Here is a 26,442-nt window from a genome sequence, read left to right as displayed (position 1 = left end):
CCTGGGGGGACATACCTATTAGTCAGCTCCTCTGCTTCCTCTGGGTCCACAGCCTCTTCCTCCTCCTCCTCCTCCTCCTCCTCCTCCTCTTCCTCTTCTTCCTCTTCTTCCTCATCTCCTACGAAGGACGAAGTCTCGGATGCCCTGTCGCACTCAGCGCCACGGGAGCCCTCCATTCCCTTCCCTGCTCAGGCCTCGCCGGTGATGTTTACCCCCAACCCTGTCCTCCCCAGGGCTGCCTGAAGCAACTGTCATCCCCAGTAGCACTCACTTCTCCTGACTCAGGGCAGTCTTTAAATAGAAGGCAGCAAAGTTACAGCGCAGAGTCGCTGCTGTTCCTACCCCGTCTCCTAGCACCAACCCAGTGCCAGGACACGTGGCCCTGTGGCCATCTCTCCAGCTGCTCTCCCCTTTCACCTGCCGCCGCTGCCACAGAGTCACTTGTACAGCAGACAGGGCAGTCAGGCAGCAGCAGGGAGGGAGGGGGCCAAGCAGAGCTTCCCCAGTCACCTCTAGCAAATTCAGGGTGGATGCTACAGATGAAGCAGAAGGAGAGTTTATCTGTGGCTCCAAGAGAAGGTACATTTCACTAGTTTTGCCCTTGAGCACACCCAGAGTGCCTCAAGCTCGAACTGAAAAGGTCAAATACAGTAACTAGTGGATGAGCCTCTGACAAACACATTTAATTATTAATACTGTACTGTAAGAGATATCAGATGCACTGTGGTATTTAACCATGCAAAAGGAATATATTTAAACCCTTGATTTATCAATGTGTTAAATCACAGGACATTTAAAACTTCCTATTTCAGCAGACTTGAACCAATTATAAAGCAAAGACAAACTATACTACCATGCAGAGTTTAGGTTAAGCCACAATTATGCTTTATTATTCTGCATTTTACACAAAATGCAGTGCTTTTCACACACAAAACAGAAATATTTCCAAACTGTGTTAGTCAACATAATGACTTTATTAGAAAAAAAAAAAAAAATTAGAAGAGGACGAAAAGCACTAAACCCCTGATTCCCTGATTCTAAGTAAAGAACTTCCAAGATATCTCAAGTATAAATGACTGTTTGCACAGTATAACTCCAATGCCCCCAGCTTTTTTTATTTTTTCATTGTTCTTAAAATAAATATCTGGTTATAAATCAATCAGCAAACTCTTTTCCTTAAGAGTGCTGTAAGTATAGAAACACCCAGCCATGTACTTCTGACTACAAGCTATCTCTGCGCGCAAAATTAAAATTCTCCTGACATTCCAAAACAGTATGTACAGGTCTTTCTGCTCTCTTGACCCACATAGTGACATACACAATTTACAAGGTGACAATGTAATTTTTTGAAAAGTATATTTGAAACAGATATTAAACTAAACTCTACATTTCATCATGAGCATAGACAGTGTACACAGCAAAATGTAAAGAGTATGAAGTACTCTTCCTTAAATTCCATGTGGAAGGCAAGAGCTTTACAAGTCTTCTAGAAATGCTTATAGATGAAACATTCATACATTGCACAAGTTTTGATTCAGTCTTTAGCACAGCAAGAGAAAGGTAAGTACTCTTTTACCAGAAACCCTTCAACTTATTTCCATCTGTACTTCTCACAAGTGAATTTGACCTGTAAATGGACTGAAACCACACATTCTTTCATGCTCTTCAGACAAGCATCATACTCAGTAAAATCAATGGGAACATTTATATCTTAAAACACAAGGATTACAGTGAACAAGGCAAAAAAACCCCACAAACCACGAAACACAGGACAACCCGTAGCAAGTACAATACAATAAATCAAGAGAGACATTCTCTGATGAACTTAAATTTAACAACAAATATTCTGTGACTCAAGTCCAGTAACACAAGCTCAAGTAAAGCACTAGTTCCAAATAAATGTGTGGGATTTATAAATATAATGTATTCACAAATCCTAACTTCAGGTTTTATACAAATCATCTTACATCCTTTTATCATCACTGCCTGTTTCTCCCAAATGACCATGTCACCCTGCAGTGTGAGTCTTAAAATTGATTTATATTGATTTCTTTGTGAGGGATTTTTAAAAAGTAACACCTTATCCTGTCAACACACCTAAAGGTAATGAGAATTCACTTACACATTCACATTCTAGGACAAGTGAGAGCAAGAGCTAGAAGAGAAACTTAAAGTTTCACAGTGCATAGCCTATGCCAGTTCTGCATTACTGTCACCAAATATGAAGTTCTTGCCAACGTTTGGTCCTACTGTGCTCCTCTGAGCCTGTTAATTTAGTCCTGAAGGACTAAAAAGAGTCCCTAAAATCCTAGAGAAGACACTAGTGGTTTCTGACACATGAGGTGAGAACAGACAAAAAAACCGAATGCCAAAATGAGTAGTCAAGAATAATAATTTAAAAAATTCAATAAATAAAAGCGCTGAACCAAAGCAGTTTTATTTCAAGGCAAAAACAAATTCCAAAGAAGACAGCATCTTGCACACACACTGACACCTTGGTCAGTTGTGAAAAATACCTTTTACTAAAGACCTCTCAGAAGAAACTATTCCTGCTAGGATGTATGCCAAGGGATAAGAAGGTAAAAGGTTTTATTTTTAAGCTGAGGAAAGTTGAAAATTTTACCCTAACACTAAAATTTGCATTTTTTACTCTGAATACTTGCCCAGAGTAGATGAAAACACAGATCATTAAACCTCGAACAGCTTCAGACTATACAGAACTGAATCCAAAATTAAAGTCCAGCTCCTACCCACTCCACCCAAGCCATTTACTTTCTGGTATTACATCTGAAGTTTTCTAACAAAAGTTGCAGCCCACTATTTAACAAATATGCTATCAACAGGTCTGATCCAAAAAACTGGGGAAAACTACCATTTAGATTTTCTGGTTATAGACATGGTTTATAGGAAAGACATAAACTTGAGGAAAAAATACAAAAGGATTCTTTTGAAAGAATTTAGAAATAATTCTTTTGAAAGACTGTTGTGGTTACCAACTTTAACTTGTGTTAAAAATACCACTTAATTGGTAGGGCACTTTTTATAGAGTAGCTCAGAGATACCACAATGTTTCAAACTAACCTTTTAAAAATAGTCAGGAATTAAATTAAACATGAAGCATTAATTTAATATGTAAGAAATGCTGACACATTAGGTGATGCAATACAAACTCATAAGATAGTTTTATGCCTTTTATAAAGTTTTGTTTCTCACATTCAGCTCACTTAAAATATATTTAAACCAACTTTAAACATTTTTGTCCCTTAGCCAATATGTTTTTTAAGAAGATATAGCCAACATTCTCTTTTCCCAGAATCTACACAGAACTTGCATCCTTGAATCCAGACATCATCCTGTCCTAAAATCTTATGCTTCTGTTTTACATAAAGTGAATCAGTGAATGTTTCAGTGACGAGAGTCAAGTCTACCATCTTACAGAAAAAGGGCAGTGAGGCTGAATATATGCAAGGAGAAAGAATATTTCAGTGGACTGCTAGAGTCATATTAAAACTGAAAGACAGTTAAAATTGAGAAGAAAAGTCAATTGCAGAAAAAAGACAAAATTCTACGTAGACTAGACCAGGACAAAGTGTAGGAAGTAATTTCACATCAGGCATATAGTTTACAGTACTTTGAACTTCTAAATAAACTAGAACTTAAAAGTTTTCACAAGAAGACATAATGCTTGTTATTCTACGGTTAAAGAGTTTTCATAATCTTGTTAGAGAAAGTAATAAACCAAACTTTTGCCTATTCACAGATGTACTGCAGAATAGCCATGACAGATCTTGATGAATTGCAACATGGGCCTTGCCTCATGGGGCATTTCCTATTCTACTTAATTATAGGAAATATTTTAAATATGCAGTACAAAATAACATAAATTGGAAAAATAACCCTTATCTTCCATATATAAACTTTATTTCACTGGACATCATATAAAATATTAAACTTAAAAAAACGGAAGTATGAATTCAACTTCAGCGGTAAATACAACCTTAAAAATTAATTGGTCTTCAATAACAAATATATGAAAGACACAAATTGTGCTATAGGAGGTCTAAGAGAAAGTTTGCAATTTTTTTGGAAGAGCTACAATTTTCAATATTCCTTAGATTCAATTTACAGTGGCTGATCAATTCACAAACATTTACACAAAATCAAATGAGAAGCCCAGCTTATTTTAGCACTGATGTGAGGTGTTTTGATTTTGATTTGGTCTTTTTCTCCAAAAGAGGCACCACTATTACTTCAAATATGTAAAAGGAAGCACTAAAAATTTTCTTTCCTACTCTCTGTAAAGCATTTATGTGCATTGAATTGAGCTTTTTTACTTCAACTTCTTCATAGTACAACTGCTGCTTGAAAAGTTTGGTTTAGATTGTAGTTCTTGATATTGAGATTACTACCAACCATAATCTAGCTTCATTTTCATAAACAGTTGCTTGTTATTCCAAGCAAAAGTGAAATAAAACTGCGAAGTGATAAGTTGAGCAGAAGTGCTTACTGCAATTCAGCAGATGTAAAGCACAGACTGTTCATCAAGAAGTTGGTAGTGCACAGTGCCTTAAGGATGTAGTCAGATTTGCACATGGTTTAACTTTGAATGTCTATCCTTCATGGTTAAATCTGTCCGAAATAATGGTTAAACAGATCACGCAAGAAACAAGTCAGTATATCCCCATACTTTCCTTAAAATAGATGTATTCTTCTTGTTTTCTGTGAGTTTCTTCTAGAAGTCAACAATGCAAGCATGTTCAGAAAGCGTATCTTGAACAGCTGTATTAACAAATACTGATAATAAAATACGCCACATCCTTATAAACATTTCCTTAACAAAAGTTTACAGAGAAAAACAGGTCATAAAAACCATGGGGTGAGTGCCTCCTGATTTTGACACTGTTCTTTATTTCAGCAGGATCCAAAAAAAGGGAAAATGAAAGAAGCTAGTTATCTTTTCTGTCTGACTGCTTTTAAAGGCAATATACAGTTCAGGTCTTTCTTGTCTTGTAATAACCGCCAAGCCTGAGGAAAAAAAACACAGGGTTTTTAAAAAGAGGCTATATAATCTTTGCCATTAAAACTTAAATTCCATTATAAGCAGTAAGCATCACAGTGCCACAAAATTAAGGTTGATTTTTTCCCTTCTTGAAAACAAAACTTGTGGGTTGAGCTATTTTTTGTTCTTTTTTGGGGAGGATTTTTTAAGGGAAGAAAAATCCAAAAAGTACACAAAATGCAATGAACTAATGAGAAACGTAAAGCCTTTCAAGAACAGACTGGACTTTTGGAGACAGATGTTAACAATATTTAAAGCATTACACTGGTACTCTAACTGCAAAATAATTGTCTCAAATTCACACATGTCAAAGTCCCCAGTAAATGATGTTATACACTGTCATTTCCAGAACTCAGATGTGTCTCTAAAATAGGTTTTTTCAACTTTCTTCTGTGTTCCAGGACATCTGCTATGCCATGAGCCAGCAAAGAACTGCAGTGACCCTCCTGTGTTTATACAGAAGTCATTTACACTCCAATATGTAAAGAAAACCACGAGAAGAACAATTCTATCAAGGATAAAACAGATTGCTTAAGCTTTTAAAAAAATAGTGCAGGATATTAAAAAGTACTTGCACTTTTAGAGCAATTGTCATTCTTTTGGTATCTGGCAAAAAAGGCATTTTTCAGGGCTTTATCACTCTAGTATATTGCTTCCAGACAGCTAGGATCAAACATCTGCTTTTACATTTTTCAGAAAACCACAGAGGTTTGAAACAAATTTTGTTAACTGAAAACTCTGAAAAGAGAAGTTCACTCTGATTTCAGAGTACTGTGAAAGCCCAAACCACGTTTAGCAGATTCACAAAACCAACTATCTTACGTACCAGTATGCGAACGCTTCAGTATTTTGTATGCTAACATGGTTAAATAAAAGAAAAAATTTCTGAATAGAATTACAAAGATCTGACTAAGGAGCCTATTTTTGTATTTGTTCTGTTACAAGTATCTGGCATTGAATTACATTTTGCTAGAGAAGCCTTCAAGGTACTTGAAGACAATAACTGGAGTAAACACAAACCTCCAAGGACAGCTTAACAGGGGAGCCTTAACTGGTTAAAGCCGGAAGCTAGCTCTATGCACTAATCCCTAGTCATAACTACCTAAAAAGTAGTCAGAGATGTCAGAAACCTAATATTTGAGTTGCTATACCTATGCAATGCCTATGATAGGAAAGAAGCATAAAAGACAGTTGATACCAAAAAAATTTCAGAAAAATGCTTAACCAAAGTCTAAATTTTTCCTTGTTTCAAAATGTCCTTTCCTCCCCTGACTGGGACAGTGAAAGTTCATGTTTGAACTACTCATGTTCTAAAATCATGAGTGTGGTCTCCCTAAAGAAAAGTACCCATCTAAGTAAGTTATCAAAAATCAGAAACCCCCCCCTTATTTTGGTGGTGAAATTTATTAAAAAAAATATAGTAAGAAGTATAAAATATTATCTGTAGCCACTCAAGTTCATGTAGGAATAAATAATGAATGAAAACAAAGTTGTAACTCTAAAGCTCTTAACCATTGTTTTAATTTTACACACACAAGAAAATCTAAGAGAGAGGGTTTTTACTAGTTTGAGTACCCATTTCAGTATAAACCTGAAGTTTATTGGCAGACATTAAAGAATACTCTTATTTTTCCACATATTTTTTAAAACATGCATTTTTACTACCTATGGTACAAACTATAAAACATCATAAACAGGCAGGTTTAATGACTAGCATTTTCAAGACAGTAAAACTATCTTAAAAAACAAAGTGACCAGAAAAATTACATGAGATTACTTTTTACCTGTGCAAGTTCAGCTCTGATCATATCAAACTTCTGTTTCTCATGTACAGCTCTAGCAGTATTTGTCCCATCAAAGGGCTCTGCAAGATCAAAAACAAACATGGAAACTGTTAAAAAGATCTAGAGTTAGTTGTCTCTGCTAACCAAGTAGGGTCAAGCATATAACTGCTTCCCAAAAGTGTTTTAAAAACTCAATTCCTCTTTGGTTCTCAAGCTTTCTTTCAACATAACATTTATCAAAAAAAACCCCAAACCAAAACTAAACTAAACCAACCAATAAGACAAAATGATGCCCCCCCACAAGAACAAGAAAATCCAAGACAAAACAAACAATAAAAAGGAGGAGGGAAAAAACAAAAAAAAAAACCTCAACAACAACAACAACAACAAACAAACCACAACCCCCCCCAAACAACAACAACAACAAAAAACCAACCAAAACAAAAAACCCAAACAAAAAAAAAAAAAAACAACAAAACACCCAAAACCAACAACAACAACAACGACAACAACAACAACAACAACAACAACAACAAAAAGGCTGAATTCTCTGAATGCCCTGAATGGAGAACAGGGAGTTTGCAGATGAGACAAAGTGGAGCAGGGTAGTTGACACTATAGGACAGGATGCCATCCAGAGGCACATGTTCAAATTTGTGCAGTGGGCCCATGCAGATCTCATGAAAGTTCAACAAGTGTAAGTGCAAAGTGCTGCATCTGGGTCGGGTCAATCCCAGACATGATTACAGACTCGGAGAAGTCACTCAGAGCAGCCCTGCCCAGAAGGGCTTGGGGGTGCTGCTGGCCGAGAGGCTGGACAAGACCCAGCCATGGGCACTCACAGCCCAGAGAGCCACACGTGTCCTAGGCTGCATCCAGAGCAGTGTGGGCAGCAGGGCAGGGAGGGGATTCTGTCCCTCTGCTGAGACCCCATGTGGAACACTGCACCAGCTCTGAGGTCCCAGCATAGGAAGGACATGGACCTGCTGGAGGGAGTCCAGAGGAGGCCACAAAGATGGTCAGAGGGCTGGAGCACCTCTTCTGAGAAGATAGACTGAGAGAGATGGCCCTGGGATGGAATCTCATAGCAACTCCCAGTATGTAAAAGGGGCCTACAAGAGAGCTGGAGAGAGACTTTTCTCAACAGCATGTCATGATAGGACCAGATGGAATGGCTTTAAACCAAAAAGGGCAAGCTTAAGACTAAATGTTAGGAAGAAATTCTTTACTGTGATGGGGCACTGGAAGAGGTTGCTTAGAGAAGCTATGGATGCCCCAGCCCTGGAAGTGCTCAAGGCCTGGTTGGATGGGTCTCTGAGAAAAATGGTCTAGTGAAAGATGTGCCTGTCCATGGCAGGGGAGTTGGAAAGAGATGATACTTAAAAGTCTCTTCCAACCTAAACCATTCTATGATTCAATGAATGCTTTAATGATATGTAATTCTTAATAAACTCAACTTATTATTATCTGTTGAAGCATACTATGATTGTGCTGAATTTATGCAGTAGTAATTATCTGCTACAGCTCAATAGTCTGTGATAACATATCAGACTATGATTTTGCATATTAAAATATTTTGAAACTTATTACACATGAGACTCTTGGAACTATTCACTTTAGATTCATCTCATTCAACAGTTTCTCAGTGAAATAATGAGAATATAGCAAAGTATTTACTATAATTTTAATTTAAGACATATCAACTGCTGTAAAATGTATTTTATCACTTCATACCTATTCTGCAATATTTGTTCATAAGTTAACTATTTGGGGGTTCTACTTTCTAACTGATGACAAATCAATGTGATGTTCCCCCCTTTTTATTCTAAGAAAAATTCTTAATAATTAGTTTGGAACTTTTTTAATTGCAAGATTAAAAAAGTACTTCTTGCTACTGATAAGGTTGCCAACATTAAAGCAATTGATATTAAAAAATTATGATGCAGGGACTATACATTACAGTGTGCTACAAAACAGATTTTATAGCCTTTTTTTTTCTTTATAGAGAACTGCTTAAGTAATATTGTGTATTTCACATTGGTAGAATGTATGGAAGTATCTGTTAGATCAGGTAGATTTTTTTTTTTTTTTTGTCTAGTTGGTTATGAATTACTTCTATTCAGACAGTGATGTATAGCAAAATAAAGTATTAGACAGACACCAGAAGGGCTTGTGCATTTATGGAGACTGGAATTTCAAATTTGGTACATGCTCCATGGCTTTAGGTTTTTATTTCTGCTAGCTCTTCAAATTCACTAAGAAACTTTTTCATTCAATAAATGTTGTATTTAGCAATTTTCTAAAAGGATTCTCTTCAAACTACCTAGTTTTCAGAGGGCAGTTACAGGCAGATTTCTTTTATTTCAGAATGCATCACACTTTTACTGATAACTGAATAACTGATAACCAAGTAAAACATACACAGTCCTCTAATGTCAGTCCCATTATTTTAGAGAGTGATCTAGTATAATTAGGAACTCCATGTCCCTTACTATGTGAACAAATACAGCATTTCATATGTGTATCATAAATGCGATGGTAACTGCTTTTTTAATGCTAGGACCTTTATGTTGAATCAAGTAATATTTATATTTTAAAGCAACAAGGGCTGAACTGTACAATCTTCTCAAACTATCACAGGAAAAAAGGCATTCCAGTTACAAAAGCTAACTCACATCTTCCCTTTAATATTCCTGCACATTTACTGATTGTCAAAAGACAAACTGGTTTTCTGAAGCACAGCAAGAATAATTTTACAATCAGCTACTCTTTACACCACTACATTTTCTAACCATTGAGACAGTAAGAGTTTATTGTAAGTTATTTTGTTCACACACAGAGATGAGAATATTAAAAGAAAAAAGTAATGCAGCTTTGACACTGATGCTTGAAGGAAAGGCTAAAGGGAATCATTTTTCCAAACAAAAATGCATGATATCACAGAACTTCAGAACTGCTGCTAACCAAGCCCAAGGAATTATTTTTGAATTATTTTTAGCATGTGGATCTGAAAGACTTGAAACTACAAATATGAATCAGGTGCAGCTCAGTTGGCTTCTGATTTGATTTCCCTAAATTATTTTCAATGTAATTATCTCATAAGATTGCCACATTTCTAGCTTTTCCTATTCTCCAACAGGAGAGTAGTTGATATTACTTGATACAGACAAGATTTAAACTGAAACTAGAATAGTTAATAGCCATTTCGAGCTCCTGATAAGGATTGTTCAAACTATTATCTAAAAGCAGGGTTCTCTGTATCTCTGTATCCCCATCATGGTAAATGCCTATCATATTTTAAAGTGTCTGGAAAGAGCATCTCTACTATATTTGTTTCTCTAACATCAGAAATAAGTGTGAGAATCAGCCTTAAGGCCCGTAACATTTAAAACAGAATACAGTTTTTCTTGAGCTAATCTAAATACAGTACTACAAGCAGAATTGTGGAAACTTGCAGTAATGTATCAACAAATACGTTTTAGATATTTAAAAATAAATGCAATAGTACCAACTACTGAAAATTTATTCTGTGAACAGGAAAATTTGACAAAGTCTTGGAAATCAGCATATATTGGCATGTTTACCTAACTTTTGCAATCTTCTTCTCAAGTATACAGAAATTTATGTACATACTTTGTTAACCTAGTTCAGTTTAACAGCTGTTATAAACATGAAGTCTACTCTGAGCAAAGTAGATTTTATTTTTACCACCCAAATCAGAAGTAAAAAACTTGGTATGTGAGGCTAAACCCACTAAGTCTTGAACCAAGGAAGGAATCAGATATGCCACTTTAGATAATTTTGATTTTTAATAGTCCAAAGGCAAACACATTAATAAAAAGTTCAATGTAATCAAGACCATTAAATGAAAAATCTAGAGTGTCTATTTTGTATGTTGATGTGTATTCTATTTTCCAGCCTGGCAGAAAGAGAACCTAATTATTCAACCACTTTGTAATGTCATAAAATACTTGAGAGCTTGAAACACACAGTCCCCTGCAACACAGTGGATCAGCATCACGTGACAGCAGCAAACATAGCTGCCCAGCATTCCCACCTCCCACATTCAGACCAGAGCCTTGGCAGTGCCTCACTACACTATTCTGAACCATTTCAGCTGTGCAGATACTCTAATTCTCACATTTCTCAACTCTAAGACCACAAAGTCCAGTGCAACAATATTTCAGTGTGTTCTTCTTCTCCTATAACTGCTGATTTTTTCCCAAAGGGTCAAATAAAGAACAGGAATCCCATCATGTGACTTTACATTGACATTCACATACCTATGGCCAAGTCCATGAGCTCTGTAACACAGAATAACCAAGTTCACCAGCAGGTGAAGTTGATTGAAGGTGATTCTCTGCACAAAGCAGCACAAATGCAGAAAAGTACATATATACCCCAACTCTAAACCTCATCAATCTTGAAGAATGTCTGTTCAGCCACAAGACTTCTGTCTTATTCTCTCCTCCCCCAGCAAAATCTTCTCAGTGTCTAACAACTTTTCCCATACCGTTTGTCTCCTGTTCAAATTATAGTCCTATTTCATCCTGTGACGTCAACCCTTGATATCCCTATCCTAAGAGCCTTCATTAATTTGGAGCCAGGGCTCAGGCACCTCTCCCTTTGTGACAACTGTTTCCAGTTACCCAGCAGCTCTCAGTCCCTTCAGTCTGTTCTCATTCTCCTAACACCTCAATCCTTCTCTTGGTTTATCATCTTCTCTTTCCCTAGTGCAAGCTTCATCTCCTATGTATGCTTACCGGCTCATCTTCTCCATTCCCCATGGCAGCTGAAAGGTGTCACTAGCACTGAATCTGGTTGCCTGTATAGTGCTTCTATCTACACCGAGACAGCTGAGACCTGCAACTCCAACAGGTAGCCTGGGTTTACCCTCTAGTTCTGGAAGGCATCATGTAGTCTCTCACAAAGCCTATGTTCACTAGTCAGCCAAAAATAGTACCCACAAGGAGATCAACGTACACATAACCTAGTCAGTGCAATGACAGAGCATTGCAAGAACAAACAATATTCTTCAAGAATAATCTGAGTATGTGCCTGCTGTGTTTTTCCAGAAGTTCAAACTCGGCAAAACTGACAACTATTTTTGTGGAGCAGAAAAACACACACTACCGGCATAAAGGCCATTCCTTATCAAAATCCTAAGCCCTGTTCCAAAAGTAAGAGGGCAATGAGTGCTCTTGAAGAAAAGGTCAGGAGTACTATTTTTAAACACTTTAGAGCTTAAAGCTTCCTTCTCAAATGTTTTTGATGGGACTGTTTACAAACTATTTACATTGGTTATACTTCCCTCTCTACATAATGCACACATGCAGTATATTTCTCAAAACATGACCAAGGTAAAGTCTAATTCATAGATTTATGTATTTGATGCCTTAAGAGTTAAAAATTATAATGCAGCTTCACATATTACCTTCTACACAAATAAATTTGTTTCTCCATTCAATACCATCAGGTCTTGCAACAGCCTTGGCCTCACGAACTGATATCATTTGATGGCTCCAACTAAAGAAAAGAAAAACAATTTGAAAAAAAATTTAACTCTTAATTCTAAATTCAAATTATCAGTTTACATTAAAAAAATTGTCAGATTGCAATGTTATAAGCCTGGTTAACACAGTACTTCATAATAATGAGTAATTTAGTTTAACATCATGGGTAAGAAACAAGAAAATTTTCCTACTAGTTCAAGTATAAAAAGCATGTCCAAAAGAGAGCATCACAGCTATCCATGAGTAACATATATTCACAATGTAATTTTTTCTACTATCAATGTCAAACTTTGTGACAATTTGTATTATAATTTATTTATAAGTTCAAAATAAATTACAGAATCAAATTTTTCAGAATTTTCTGTAGGAAGAAAAGGAAGGTAAGGAATAAGCGCAGACAAGTCACATACAGCATTCCATAAACAATACTCAATAGTATAAAGATATGTAGAAATAATTTGCTCATAGGCCTCCCTTGTGCAAGGAACCAATTACTAGAAAGTTTCAATACTTTACATATGCTGAATTTTAGATCTGCAAGTACAACTCTCCACCACTTTCTGCAGGCAGCTTTACAACAACAAAACATGGAAATTACCACATTTAAACAGGAACAGCAGGCAGATTATAGGGCAGTCTTTATGATGTGCCACCATCTTTATAACACTTGGCACAGCAATATCCCAAACATAATGGAAGCAAAAAAAAAAACCACTTCCAGTTTTATGTTCTCATCTACCCAGCCACATTTTAGCTGCTTTTAACTAAAGAGAGCAGCTCATCCTATGTGCCATCATGTCCCACATCCAAGACAGTCAGGGGACTGAGCCCAGCCAGCAGGGGTTTATGAAAGGCAGACTGACCAGCCAGACCTTCTGTGGCAACGTGGTTATGGGAGGGCTGTGGATGCAGTCTGCGTGGACTTTAGCAAAGCCTTTGACACCATTTCCCACAGCATTATCCTCGAGAAACTGACAGCTGATGGCTTGGGCAGGTGCACTGTTCACTGAATGAAGAATTGCCTGGATGGCCAGGCTGAGAGAGTGGTGGTGAGTGGAGTTACATCCAGCTGCTGCTCAGTCACCAGTGCTGTTCCCCAGGGCTCAGTACTGGGGCCAGTCCTGTTTAATATCTTCACCAGTGATCTCATGGGTGCACCCCCAGTCAGTTCACAGGTGACACCAACCTGGGTGGGAGTGCTGATCTACTGGAGGGCAGGAAGGCTCTGCAGAGGGATCTGGACAGGCTGGATCATGGCTGAGGCCAATGGTGCGAGGTTCAACAAGGCCCAGTGCTGGGTCCTGCCCCTTGGTCACAACAACCCCAGGCAGCTCCACAGGCTGGGACAGAGTGGCTGGAAAGGAGCTGGGGGCGCTGGTGACAGTGGCTGAACATGAGTCAGGGTGTGCCCAGATGGCCAAGAAGGCCAATGGCATCCTGGCCTGTACAACAGTGCGGCTAGGAGGAGCAGGGCAGGGCTTATCTCCCTGTACTGGACACTGGGGAGGCCACACCTTGAATTCTGTGTTCAGTTTTTGGCCCCCTACTACAAGAAACACACTGATGTCCTGATGGAAGCTCAAGGAGGAATTCAACTCTCTCTACAACTACAAGAATGTTGTAGCCAGGTGGGGTTCAATCTCTTCTGCCATGTGTCAAGGAAAAGAAGAAATGGCCTTAAATTGCATTAGTAGAGGTTCAGATTAGGTATTAGAAAAATTTCACTGAACGAGTAAACAGGCATAGTAAGTTGCCTAGGGAAGTGATGGAATCACCATCTCTGGAAATGCCCAAGAGGTGTCTGGATGTGGCACTTGGGAATATGTTGTAGGAGTGGTTACAGTGGTGCTGCATTGGCAGTTGGATTAGATGGTCTATAAGGTCTTTTCTAATCTTGATGATTCTGCAAACCCAGGAGCCACCACATCAGTGAAACAGCTGGATCACCAATACATCGCCACATGTCCTGACTAAATGGGTAGAAATAGATGGGCAATATGCTTCCAGCTGTACCAGTCTTATATACACCTGACAGAAGAGCTGGGCTGGATATGGCAACCACCAGCAGTAAATCTGTAGATATCAACTGTAAATTAAAATACTGTCGTCAGTTCATTCATCAGTGAAATCTGAAAGAATTCTGCTCTCCCTAGACCACAGATCTGCTGTTGTAACTCCATTAAGTCAACAATGACAAGACAGCTAAAAATCCTGACTTTAATTTTACAAATTACCTTGAATACAACTCATAATTAGAGCCTCCTTTGGAACTCAGTTGTTTGAATAACTGTAATTCCACACAACATGTATATGAATAGGTCCTATTTTTAAAAAATGCAGGACACAGCACATGAAGAGATCTAGGATACCTCAGTGTGTATATTTAGCTTTCTCTTAATATATTCTTTAGAAAATTAGTAATGACGATATTTTCTAGCATTCAATGTACACACTAAAACCTCCATTCTAACCTATAATCCCTTTTCTCCTTAATTCCCACAGTAGACTACTTTTGTGATAAACAGAGATAATGTCAAGCATCAAATACTTTCCTATTATGTCTTTTAATAATCAAAAATGAATACAGGCTTAATTCAGATGAACTGCTCAAAAAAACCCAAACACACACACACAAAAAGACAAAACACAAAATCCCTGTGCTTAGAGCATCAAACAAGCTTAAACTGCAGCTCAAGAACACATGTTGCGAGCAGAAGCTTACAGTTGCTTTTTTTAAAAGCTTCCTTAAAAATCAGAGATCCAGGCCAGTGGAGAAAGAAAGGGAGAGAGAAAGGGAGAGAGAAAGGGAGAGAGAAAGGGAGAGAGAAAGGGAGAGAGAAAGGGAGAGAGAAAGGGAGAGAGAAAGGGAGAGAGAAAGGGAGAGAGAAAGGGAGAGAGAAAGGGAGAGAGAAAGGGAGAGAGAAAGGGAGAGAGAAAGGGAGAGAGAAAGGGAGAGAGAAAGGGAGAGAGAAAGGGAGAGAGAAAGAGTGATGCAAAGAAGTATTTGATCTGTATTTGGTTTAACAAGGCAGTACTGTTTCACTTGAAATGGTAATTCTTCTCTTGAATTCTTTTCTTCCTGGGCTACACTTGATCCCTCAGCAAAAAAAAATAAATGCATTTATAATACACTGGTTAAACAAAAAGCAACAAAAAATTGACATTTCTTGGCTGTTTAAAAAGCCTTTTATTTAAATTTGAAACTTAAAAGCCTTTTATTTAAAATTGAAATTTAAATTTGAAAACAACTCTTATCTGTCAGTCTTACAGAACTGTCTTGATACCAAGATCATACTGAATTAGAAATTAATTATGAATAGCAAATTATTTGTGTGTCAATTTTAGCCACTTTGGCTTGTATATAATAACTTCACTGTTGCCAACATAAAGCAGATATTCTCCCTGCACACATTTTCTATCCATGAGTTAACACTGCCATTTAAACAGCTATTTCAATTACCAGTTATTTCTGTTGTCACTGAATGCATTAGGTATGTCATCTTCATGGCAAAAGCAAGTATTTGAAAGGAGGAGACTAGGCATTTTCAAGTGTTAGTATGACTACAGTACAAACAGAATAAAAAACTTAGCTTTTCCAGAGAATTCTTACAAATCAAAGCCACTTGTATAAACACAATAAGATGGCTACAAGTTACAAATATATTTAATTCAACATAGTATGAAAAATGATCCCTTTATTACCTAACCAATTCTATTGTGAAAAGAGCTGCAAGCAACTTTCTGCTGAAATTTTATACTTTGTCATTAAAATGTAAGCAAACTTTTACCATGTGCACCATATAGAAATCAGTGAATGATCTTAAACAACTGCTACTTAACCGGCCATGGTAAATTTAAGGGAAATAATCACAAAGCAATAAACTCAGGCGAGCAACCCCTTGCTTCAAGGTCTCACTTTGTATGGAGACGGCCAAGTGAAAACCTGCTCCCTTCACTCAGAGCTGCAGAATTGAAATCAGACACCTCCTTCAGAGAAGCTGGTAAACACGTTTCCAAATACTTGCTCCAGAGAACATCCACAGTTTTTTCTTGATTACATTCACTACTTAATCAGTGGACAATTTTAAATAGTTAAAGTTAAAATGAAGCCACTATCATAGCCAGCCGTATCCTAAAGAAGCATTACACAGACTTGAACTCTTATGGCAAGATAAATATACAACCATAAAGGCAAAACAGGTTTGCCATATATGGTGGGCTATTCCAATACATGCTGCAATTTCCAAACCACATTTCTTTGGGGACAGGGATGAAGGGGTACAAAAATTACTTCTTATGGACTCACTAAAAACCCTAGAGTAAGACTGTGGAAAAGGTACTGTATAAATACATCGCAATAAACAATTTTCTGAAACAACTTATAGTCTAAATAAATAAAACAGTTTAAAAGCATAAGGGAAAATAAATACAGCACAAGGACTTATGCATGACTGCACAGGATGCCAAGCTCCTAATTCTTCCTTTGCTATACTCTTTAAGCCTATCCTGTCCTACATCATGTAAGAAAAAAATTACAGATTTTAACTGAAATACCTAATGGCCTTTGCTAGAGTGAGGGAGAAATTTAAAACAATATATCTCCATCTTCTCTTATCTACCTGATGATTACATGTAAAATAGATCAGTAGTTAAACATTCCAGATAGGTAGCTACAGTGATTTATTCTGTTCAAAATTATGATCTTTGCACATGATCTAATCATCCTTGATTGCATGCTGTTCATTCAGTAAAACAGCTCCTGTGTATCAAATCTGGTAGTGCAACCTACTCCACAGATAGGAGCTTACAAAAATTGAAGTCACACTCTCTGTAGCAATCTTTTCATCAAACACATGACAGTCCAATAGGGAAAGTTCAGTGGCCCAGTACAGATCATAAAAATATAGCCTCATTTAACAGTCACACTGTCTGAAATACAATCTCAGAATTTTGGTGCATTAAGACACTAGTAAATTTTTCACAGGGAAAACAAACAGTGAAAAAAACTACTTACTACCGCAAAGAAAAGGAACACTCACACTCTAACTGTAGTTCTTCAATGCAAGACAGAACTAAGAGAGCCCTGTGTTGTGTGTATTTGCAAGTTGAACATGAGTCAGCAGTGCCCTGGCAGCCAGGAGGGCCACTCGTGTCCTGGGGGCATCTGGCACAGCATCACCAGCTGAGCAAAGGAGGGGACTGTCCTGCTCTGTTCTGGGGCAGCCTCACCTCCCTCACCTCGAGTGCTGGGGACAGTTCTGGGTGCCACAGTATAGGAAAGATATAAAGCTATTGGAGAGTGTTCAAAGGAGGACAACAAGGACCATGAAGGGCCTTGAGGAGAAGCTGTATGAAGAGTGGCTGTGGTCACTTGGTCTGTTCAGCCTGGAGAAAAGGAGACAGGGGAGACTGCATTGCAGTCTGCAACTTCCTCATGAGGGGAAGAAGAGGAGCAGACACTGATCTCTTCACTCTCATGACAGGACTTAAGGTAACAGCATGAAACTGAGTCAGGGGAGGTTTAACTAGGATATTAGGAAACTATTTTTAACCCAGAGGGTGGCTGGGTAGTAGAACAGGCTACCCAGGGAAGTGGTCACAGCACCAGCCTGACAGAATTCAAGAAGTGTTTGGACAATGCTCTCGGGCACAGGGTCTTAGGGAAGATCCCCTACAGGGCCAGGAGCCGGATTTCAATTATCCTGATGTGTCCCTTCCAATCAAGCATATTCTATTATTCTGTGATTCTATGTATTTAATTCTAACCCTCATTGTCATTTGTACTGTTGTTTTCATCAGTAACTTCAAAAGAAACGATAACACGTCCTGTGGCTAGCACGAGACTACTTGTACTTTCACCGGCTGGCTATCACACACACAAAACTTGTTAAGCGCCATGCTCATGTTCCTCCCTATGGTGCACTAATTTGTCTTCTTCAGTCAATGAAACTACATGGAATTTTACTATCAATCCTATTCCTTTCAAACAGGCTTTATAGTTGACAGGGATAAACAGATAAGCAGTACACTTGACTGAATTTTATTTCCATAGCAGAAAGAGTTAAAAATAATAAAGGCTGCGGCATTAAGTGCATAATTTCCTCAAATGACTTCTCAGCTATATAGCAGCATTTTCAACACAGGAATTCTAATGGCAGTTTTTACTGGTATTTTTTTCTCTTTTTTTAATAGAATATCACAAGTGAAATGATTAAATCCTTAACAGATACTGAACACTAGAAGAACACATCAGGTATGCTTTTTATCCAGCTGCTTTTTGAAACATTTTCTTCCCTTGACATCATCAACTATCCTGTCTTCACTATCTATTTTTTCAAGCTTTCTTTCACCCAGAAGCTCCTCTGAATGTCTATGAATAAATCTAGGCAGTATTTTTTCCTGATTTATAATAATCAGAAAAATAGTATTTAGGGACTGCCATCAGCTCAAACACTGATATTGCAGAATTTTTGGTCTGCATATGTCAGCATATCCTTTCTAATAGCAGACAAAAATGAAGTCATTCTGGACCAGCCACCAACTTAGGCAGAAATCTGGTCTTGACTACATTCACGAGCACCCAAACCCAAAAAAGTCAAACAAGGTATTTTTCCTGTAATTAGACAAGATCATCTCTGGTATTTTGCACAGGCAAACCAGAAAATTCCTTAGTGGATAAGATATTTACTTTCATATATAAGAAGATTAACAGCTTGCACAGTCAAGTAGTAAAGGACTCATGTAGTATCCCACACAAATTAAGAATCTAAGGTTATCCTCCAGCACTGTCTTCTCATTTGCCTCTTTAACAAACATCACCTTGTCAGCTGAAAAGACAGGTACTCAGGAGAAACATTTAAGACAAAAGACCATCCTCTTATCTGCAGAGATCATTGAAAGAAAATCTCTTACATGAAAGTCTTTCAGTCAGGCTTAAGCATGCACAAAATGCAGATGGCTCATGCATTACTACAGGCCATAGGGATTTAGCTGACATATTTCGCATGTGATGCACACCCCAGAAATCCTTTAATGATTTTATAGTCTTTCACTTCTTATATTAAAGTGAATTATGAACACTTCTAAAATTATGAGTATCCAGTTGTCTGTTTTGTTCTTCTTCCAAGAAATGGAGATGATGCGCATACACAGGACAGCAACATGCATCAAAAAACTGCCTCAGAAATTATTCAGAAGATCTTCAAGCTGATTGAGATACAACCATTTGATATTTTATAAGAAAAAGCATTTTTTCTAAGAAATTCAGAAATACACGAGTAACAATTTGGCAAAACATTTGTAACTTAAGGCTTCAGATGTCCTCACAATTTAAGCTTCTCTTATATAAGGAAGTGCAGATGCCAAAATTGAACTCAGATTCTAGCAAACCAATAATGTGAGTGAAACAACTATACATGACAGAATTCTTCACTAGCTGAGGCCTACACAGATGTATATTCTGGTCAAAGTAAGGAGCCACCTGGCCAGTTACCTCCATTGACTGAGTGTGACAAAAGACAAGCAGAGCTTTTAAGGTCCAAATAATTCATATCACAGTTGATACCTTAAATGACAGCTAAGAATTGGATCTCACACAGGAATAGGCAGTTATAGAATAATGTAACTGTATAACAAACCCCAGCAATTTTTAAAGAAGAAAGCTCTCAAACTTTTTGGAACTATTTTGCAAGAAAAAATGCCCAGCTAATTAGAAGACATCAGACAAATTACTGGCATTCCTGCTGTCATTTAGCCTTTCCACTCATAGCCTTCCTCTCTCTCAATTACTTGCATTGTTACAATTATCTGCATTGGTGCTTTTCTTTCTTTCAAGGGTTATAAAGTGTTACTATATTGAATAGAAGGAATCAAAGTTTCACATCTTCTAAACCACTAAAATGAGCTTATTACTTACTCAAATTCTGTGGCATAATATTTGAAGAAGCCTATTAGCAAATCTCCAAGGCTTGATCCATTTTTTGAGACGTAAGGAGGAATGGTACGTGGTGCTTGATGAACAAAATGCAACTGCATAGTAGGATCAAAACATTCCTGTCAAAATAAAATCAGAGTGTGTATATATATACATATATATATATATATATATATATACACAGAGATAGCCTTAACCCAGGTGCATGTATTTTCCACAATAAGAAAGCTGCCTATTGTTTGCTTATTGTAAGTTCAAGCACAACTTACAAGCCAAGGACTTTCTCTTCTGCCCCACTGAATACTAGTTACTCCTCCTGAACGCAGGTCGAATCATCTTGCACAGGAGCATACAAGAGAAAGAATTTTAACATGGGAGAATCTTTGAACTAGACGTGTTTAAAATCACAAGAGCAAAAGCTGAGCCTGCACTCAGCTGACCGCAGTTCAGCTGAGAAATACATAGGTGAAGTTAATGCACCTATTGTCAATTTCCCATAGCTTAACTGAAATACAGGAATAACCCAGAGGGAAGGCCTAACATTGCTCCCAAGCACCCAGTTAAAAACTGCATATGAATGAACCTGCATCCACCCACAAAATAATCATAAAGACTCCAAGTATGACTTCCTCTAGCCAAGAATTTAAACAAACAAACAAAACCCCAACAAAAAAACCCCAAACCAGCAATGAAGTTATACAAAACATGTGAATACACAGAATGCTGCATTTCAGCTGAAGTATGCTTTTCTGTAGGGGTAGAGGGTGAGTATGATGGGGTAAGAAAAAAATCAGGTTTGCTATGAAAACAAAGTACTTTAGCCAGCTTAGAAAGGAATATATACAAGACTAAACACACATGGTTTAAGAACTGCCCCGCTGTTTCAGTGTCCTTTGCATCCTTTAGTTTCTACTGATAGACTGGAAGTAAACATTATCTCCTCTTGGTACAGGAACAATTTTTATAACTTGCTGATACTTGGTTTTAACACTGTTTCACAGCAATGTTTTGTGTTTTACTAAAAATGAACTCAAGATACACAGAACCAAACATTACATTCACATAAAGACACACATTTATGTAAATTTAGGAACCTGTTCACTTATTACAATATGTTCTTTCCCCTCCCCACCCATTCATTTTTTATTTTTAAGAATAGTATCAGGCGTGATTCAAACTTTATAGTACTAAAATAGCACTAGAAGCACTACATAGTGTAGTATTATTTCCATGTCCACAGCTGGCACTACTTCCTCTGAGAAAAGCAGTGTTAAATGACAAAACCACGAGGACTGGAAAGTTTGAGACTCCCATCTTCTTTCTGTCAGCTCCAGCAAAACTTCCTGGAACCTTGTGCAACACCTTTTGGGGAAAAAAAGCCATTCTTCTAGAGATAGAAAAATTTCAATGGTTGATCTCATAAAACACTATTTTAGTTCACAAAGCTCAGAATTTAACAGCTTATAGTTCATCAGAAGACACCAAAGCAACGGTAACACAGACATAAAAAGCAGATATGCAGTATACAAAGATCTAGAAAGGAACACTTGTTCCAATGCCATACAGTAAACACAGTTTTAACCCTAAAGTTCATCAGAAAGATACTACAGTGGAAGTCACTCCTTGCCCATCCATACAGAAAGCTAAGGAAGAGTCAGAACAACTGAATTTAGAATTAGCAGTACACCAGCTGGTGAAGAAACATACAAGCGAGGATGGGGAAAGGAAGAAGAAAATGGGCCACTGACCTACAAAAATACAAAACAGAAGTGCAATGAAATTACAACAGATGTCGACTACAACTAGTAAGTGTTTGGAGGCAGTAGAAAAGGAAGACAAGAATAATTTTTTTAAACTTTGAATATTTAATTGCCTGAGAAGTTCTCAATTGCAAGAGAATTCTGCCATTACAGGGAGGCTGATATCCTCAGCAGCTAAAGAGTTAGGCTTTATTTTATTATTTTTCATAAAAACAAGCTTTTTTTTACTGCCAGACAATACATTATCAGACAAATCAAAGATGTTCTTACTCAGAAAGGCTTTTGCTTTCAAGAAAATACACGCATATTATTCTAGACACGTGCATTACTACAAACACAGGTTACAGGCTAGAGCAGCTAACTATTAAAACCCCCAACCATCTAGTTTAAGAGACACATATAAGTAACTCACTTCCGCTTGGTTTAGCGGTTATGTCACTATAAAAATTGCTCTTAAAAAGATAACTGAGTATTGCAAAATACAAGGCATAACTGATATGACTTTTCTGGAAGAAAATAAGACTTATTAAGAGAAACTAAAGCAATGTATTAATCCCATGCTTGTGATAGTGTTAGTAGATTTATTTTCTATGCACTGTGGGTTCCTGATCACCCCACAGAGAAGGCAAAACCAAGTGTTTCATCTTTCTGAAATGCAGAAAATTTGTTATGTAAGACTTTGCTATTACCGTATTAGAAAATTCTACATGTAAAGCCAATTAATTGCTACTTAAAATTGGCAAGATTTAGTGACAGCTTCTGTCAAGATATACCATTATTCAATAATTCAATCACCAACAATATAATTTAAGGTCATTTCTTAACAAAGGAATCACTCTGTGTCCAGTAAACAAGAGGTCAGACCAGCTAAGGGATACCTAGTTATTTTTTCTGCTTTGCCACAGACAACCCATGATACTCCCCTAGCTTCAACTCATCTCCATTCATCTGCTGTAAAACAAGGACAACAGTATTTTCCTTCTCACTAGAGGGACGCAGGGAATAACTAGACAAACAAAACAAGGTACAGCTTACAGATTCTGCACATAGGTGAGGCTGCTAAAAAAATAGAATTACAAAGCACCCTTTGAAGTACATTTTCTTTCCTTAACTTGCTCTGGAAGGCAAAAGATTCAGCTTCTACTAAAACTAGTCCCTATTTTGCTTACTGTGTCTTTGCCTCAAGCCATCTTAAGAGACAGAAATTAGATTCAGGATCTGATTGCGCAACAAATATAAATGAGCTCTCCATTATTTTAAGATATCCCAGAAGAGAGACCCGAAAGTCTTTTTCCTTTTTTGCTGGATCTCTAATTTTCACCTTGACTGGCCGATTTCTCAAGAAACAGTATTCAGCAACATGCTTCACGTTCAAGTTACATAATGCTTTTAGGTATACTCATTCCATCTTACACACTGGAAAGGAACACAAGTGTACATAAAAAAAGATTTATATTTAAATATTTTTGATGAATAGTGAGTTTAACTCTGAATGTACAAGATCCTTTGTTCAAAAAAATTTAGTAGTAACATCAGCATAATGTCTTGACACACCTAAAATATCCTTTTCACCAGTCCTATAAATGAGTACCTAACTCATCTTTAAAAGTGCAACTCAGTGTGAAGCAAACTGCGTCTTTCCAAGGGCTGACTCCCATGGTAAGAACCATCCCACCTTCTGCCCCACCCTTTGCAAGACATGTCATGAAGCTGAGGCAGCAGAAACAAAAATGTGCTCATGCTAGAGTCCTTGAAGTTCACCATCCAGAGCATTCATGGAAACCCAATTTCATCTTGACTTCAGTTAAAATACCAGACTTCTTGAACAGTGGTGAGTCAGGCACAAGTTTCCTTCTAAGTGTCATTGACAGCAGTGTTCACCAACCGCAATGCTTTAATCCACCACAGGTTCTCCAGAGCTTACCGGTGAAGTCCTGACATGGAAGCATGTACTATAAAGACTTCAAAATCGATGAACACATTTGGTGGGCTATTTTCATCTACCTAATCTGGCTAGCGGGCATAGGAAACCCCAGAATACAACCCTGCATTTGATGTGGTCTGATACTCCCCCTAAACTAGTGGCTGCAAAACACATCAGCTTGGTGCCAGATGGAAACTCCCCCACAACAATAGAATGCAAAAGTGGGCAAATCTGGTGGCTTTCCAGGACTTCTCACCCTTCACATTTGTAGTATGGATTCACTGAGACATAGACTCTGTCTTTTGTTTCCTCCTCAATGTAGGCATGTCTCTCCTATGTGGTGCCAACAATTTAAGATAAGCAGTTTCCTCCAGATCACAGAAGTTTTTTCAGGCTGCAAATTTGATTTTGAAAAACTGTGGGTAGACGTATATAGGGAAGATGCAGTATGTTTGTATAATTTTTGTACAGAGACACAACTCTGACCAGCTACAATAATAAAAATATATGGTTTCTTTTGATACTGAAATTCACCTGTGCTTTTTAATTATTACTGCAAGCCACAAGGTGAAAATTGTTTTGCCATATTTTTAATTTAAATTCCTTCAAAATATCAGTATTCAGAAATTTCAAGTTTTATAATTTTTAAATACTTAATTATATTCCTAACGGAGACAGCAGATCAAAAACATACTTGCAATTTGGTTTGCAGTAAGCATGCATAAAATATTCTTCTAATTTTGTTAGCAATTCTAGAACATTTAGTTCATTCTCCAAATAGAAGAAAGTACAACAAAACCAAGGATAATCTATATCAGAACAGGGCAAAAATGGAGTTCTTATAGCAGTGCTCACCTGCAAGTGATTTACCATTTTCACACAACACAAGATAACACTTTGCATTTAGATTAATTAGATTTTTCAGCTTAATGCACTGCATACATTTGCTTTAATGATTGAAGGCAGTAATTTTTGTATAGTATTCTGAAGATCTCTCCAAAGTTTTAACAAGACAAATATAAATGTCTGCATTATAAACACAGCATAGTCAAAAGCTGCCAGTTCTAAACACTTTTCTTTAAATAACATGCTACACAAAACTTAAAACACTAGAGCACACAAAGTTTAAGGAAATGTAATTAGCAAATGTAGCAATTCAAAAACCTATCAGATAAAGCTAAGGATACAAGAAATGAAAGTTAGCTTCAAAAGCTCTTCGGCACTCTCAACGAAGAAACCAGAAGGTAGAGAGTACCATAAAAAAAAAAAAATCATAGGAAAAGATAAAGACCATAAAAATATAGTAAAGGTATCCCTAAGCAGATTTACAAAACATAAATAAAACTGCAGTGAATTATTGCCCAGTGCTTTCTCCTGCATCTCAATTATCTCAATTACCCAAAATGGCTGACACCACAGTATTTTCTCCCTGATGTTCAGCACCACTAAATATTCCTGTTTGAGCACTATGGGAAATACAAGCAAAAGACAGAAAGGCTTTTTGATACTAGCTTGGCACGATTGCCAGCAACCAATTAAAAATACCCCATATGTAGACAGGAACACCAAATTATGTCAACTATGAATAAAGAAAAATTTTAACTGACACATATGAGACAGGTAAAGAGGAAGGAACCAAGAAATTTTTGTAAATAAATTACAGCATAGAACTATTCAGCAATAGCACTTCTGTGCACAGGCAAATATTTAGGAGGGCAGTTCTTACTTCTAGAAAATTTTTCTTAGATTAAATCTCACTAATAACACTCCTAATTCTGGATGGACCAAAGCATACTGATTCATTGACTTCTCCAGAAATGAACAGAGTATGATCTGACTACAAAAGCAAAGTTCCAAAAAGGTGCTTTCTTTTTGGACTGAAATAAAATTTTGTGATGTCTCAAGTTTCCTTAGTAATCCATGTATCACTCACTTTCTGGACATGGAAATATCAGGCAACTCAATAGCGGTAGGAAGGGATGGAATTTTGAAGCAACAGAGCTGAATGAAAAAGCACTACTTAACACATTAAGATACAGGAACCAGAAAGTTACAGCTGACACAGGGATATTTCCAGGCCAGCAAAAAGAGAATTAGGTCAGTGGTTTTCATTAGCACTTTCTGCTAACTGTGTGTCAGATCTTCCCATGCATAACAGAAATTTCATAAAAGAAATTATCAAAAGCAGCAAATAATCTTATAAATATCAATGACCTGACCTACTGAAACTGTTAATTCAACTTAATCCATTAGAGATAGTTAAGAATTCATATATTTAGATAAGCAGGGTCACACATATGATGTAGTAAATCCATAAGAAACACTTACTGGGTAATTTTTTTGGAGGGATGGAAGGATGGGTTCAGGTAAGGCTATAAAAAAAAAGGTCAAAGTTGCTGTGATTCACGTAATTCACATGGAAGCAATATCATATCAACTACACCAAAGACTTGCATTGAAATTCTATCT

General features: G+C 37.2%; 2 protein-coding genes across 5 annotated transcripts in view; both read right to left on the bottom strand.

Moving 5' to 3' along the window:
* CMYA5 (cardiomyopathy associated 5) overlaps positions 1-278 on the bottom strand; it is a 45,977-nt gene extending 45,699 nt beyond the window's left edge. Inside the window, exon 1 of one of the 2 annotated variants that reach the window (XR_009490328.1) lies at positions 16-278. Coding sequence is in view for 1 of the 2 variants with exons in the window: in XM_059873907.1 (XP_059729890.1) it covers positions 16-176 (161 nt within the window). In the remaining variant the exon portion in view is untranslated. The remainder of the gene's footprint in view (positions 1-15) is intronic. The other variant, XM_059873907.1, reaches the window with a different exon arrangement.
* A 584-nt stretch (positions 279-862) lies between these two features.
* The window catches only part of TENT2 (terminal nucleotidyltransferase 2), a 46,024-nt gene continuing 20,444 nt past the window's right edge, over positions 863-26,442 (bottom strand). For 2 of the 3 annotated variants that reach the window (XM_059837210.1, XM_059837211.1), the window contains exons 11-15: positions 26,302-26,345; positions 20,272-20,408; positions 12,278-12,369; positions 6,844-6,923; positions 863-5,025 (exon numbers count right to left, since the gene is read on the bottom strand). In XM_059837210.1, coding sequence (XP_059693193.1) covers positions 4,951-5,025; positions 6,844-6,923; positions 12,278-12,369; positions 20,272-20,408; positions 26,302-26,345 — 428 coding nt within the window. In that variant the 3' untranslated portion in view covers positions 863-4,950. Of the gene's footprint in view, positions 5,026-6,843; positions 6,924-12,277; positions 12,370-20,271; positions 20,409-22,134; positions 24,368-26,301; positions 26,346-26,442 lie in introns of those variants that run through there. The other variant, XM_059837212.1, reaches the window with a different exon arrangement.

This window comes from Haemorhous mexicanus, chromosome Z (genome assembly GCF_027477595.1).
Source record: "Haemorhous mexicanus isolate bHaeMex1 chromosome Z, bHaeMex1.pri, whole genome shotgun sequence".
In the NCBI taxonomy this organism is placed as follows: domain Eukaryota; kingdom Metazoa; phylum Chordata; class Aves; order Passeriformes; family Fringillidae; genus Haemorhous; species Haemorhous mexicanus.
Note: the sequence above shows the minus strand (reverse complement) of the source record. Positions and strands in the feature narration are given on the sequence as shown.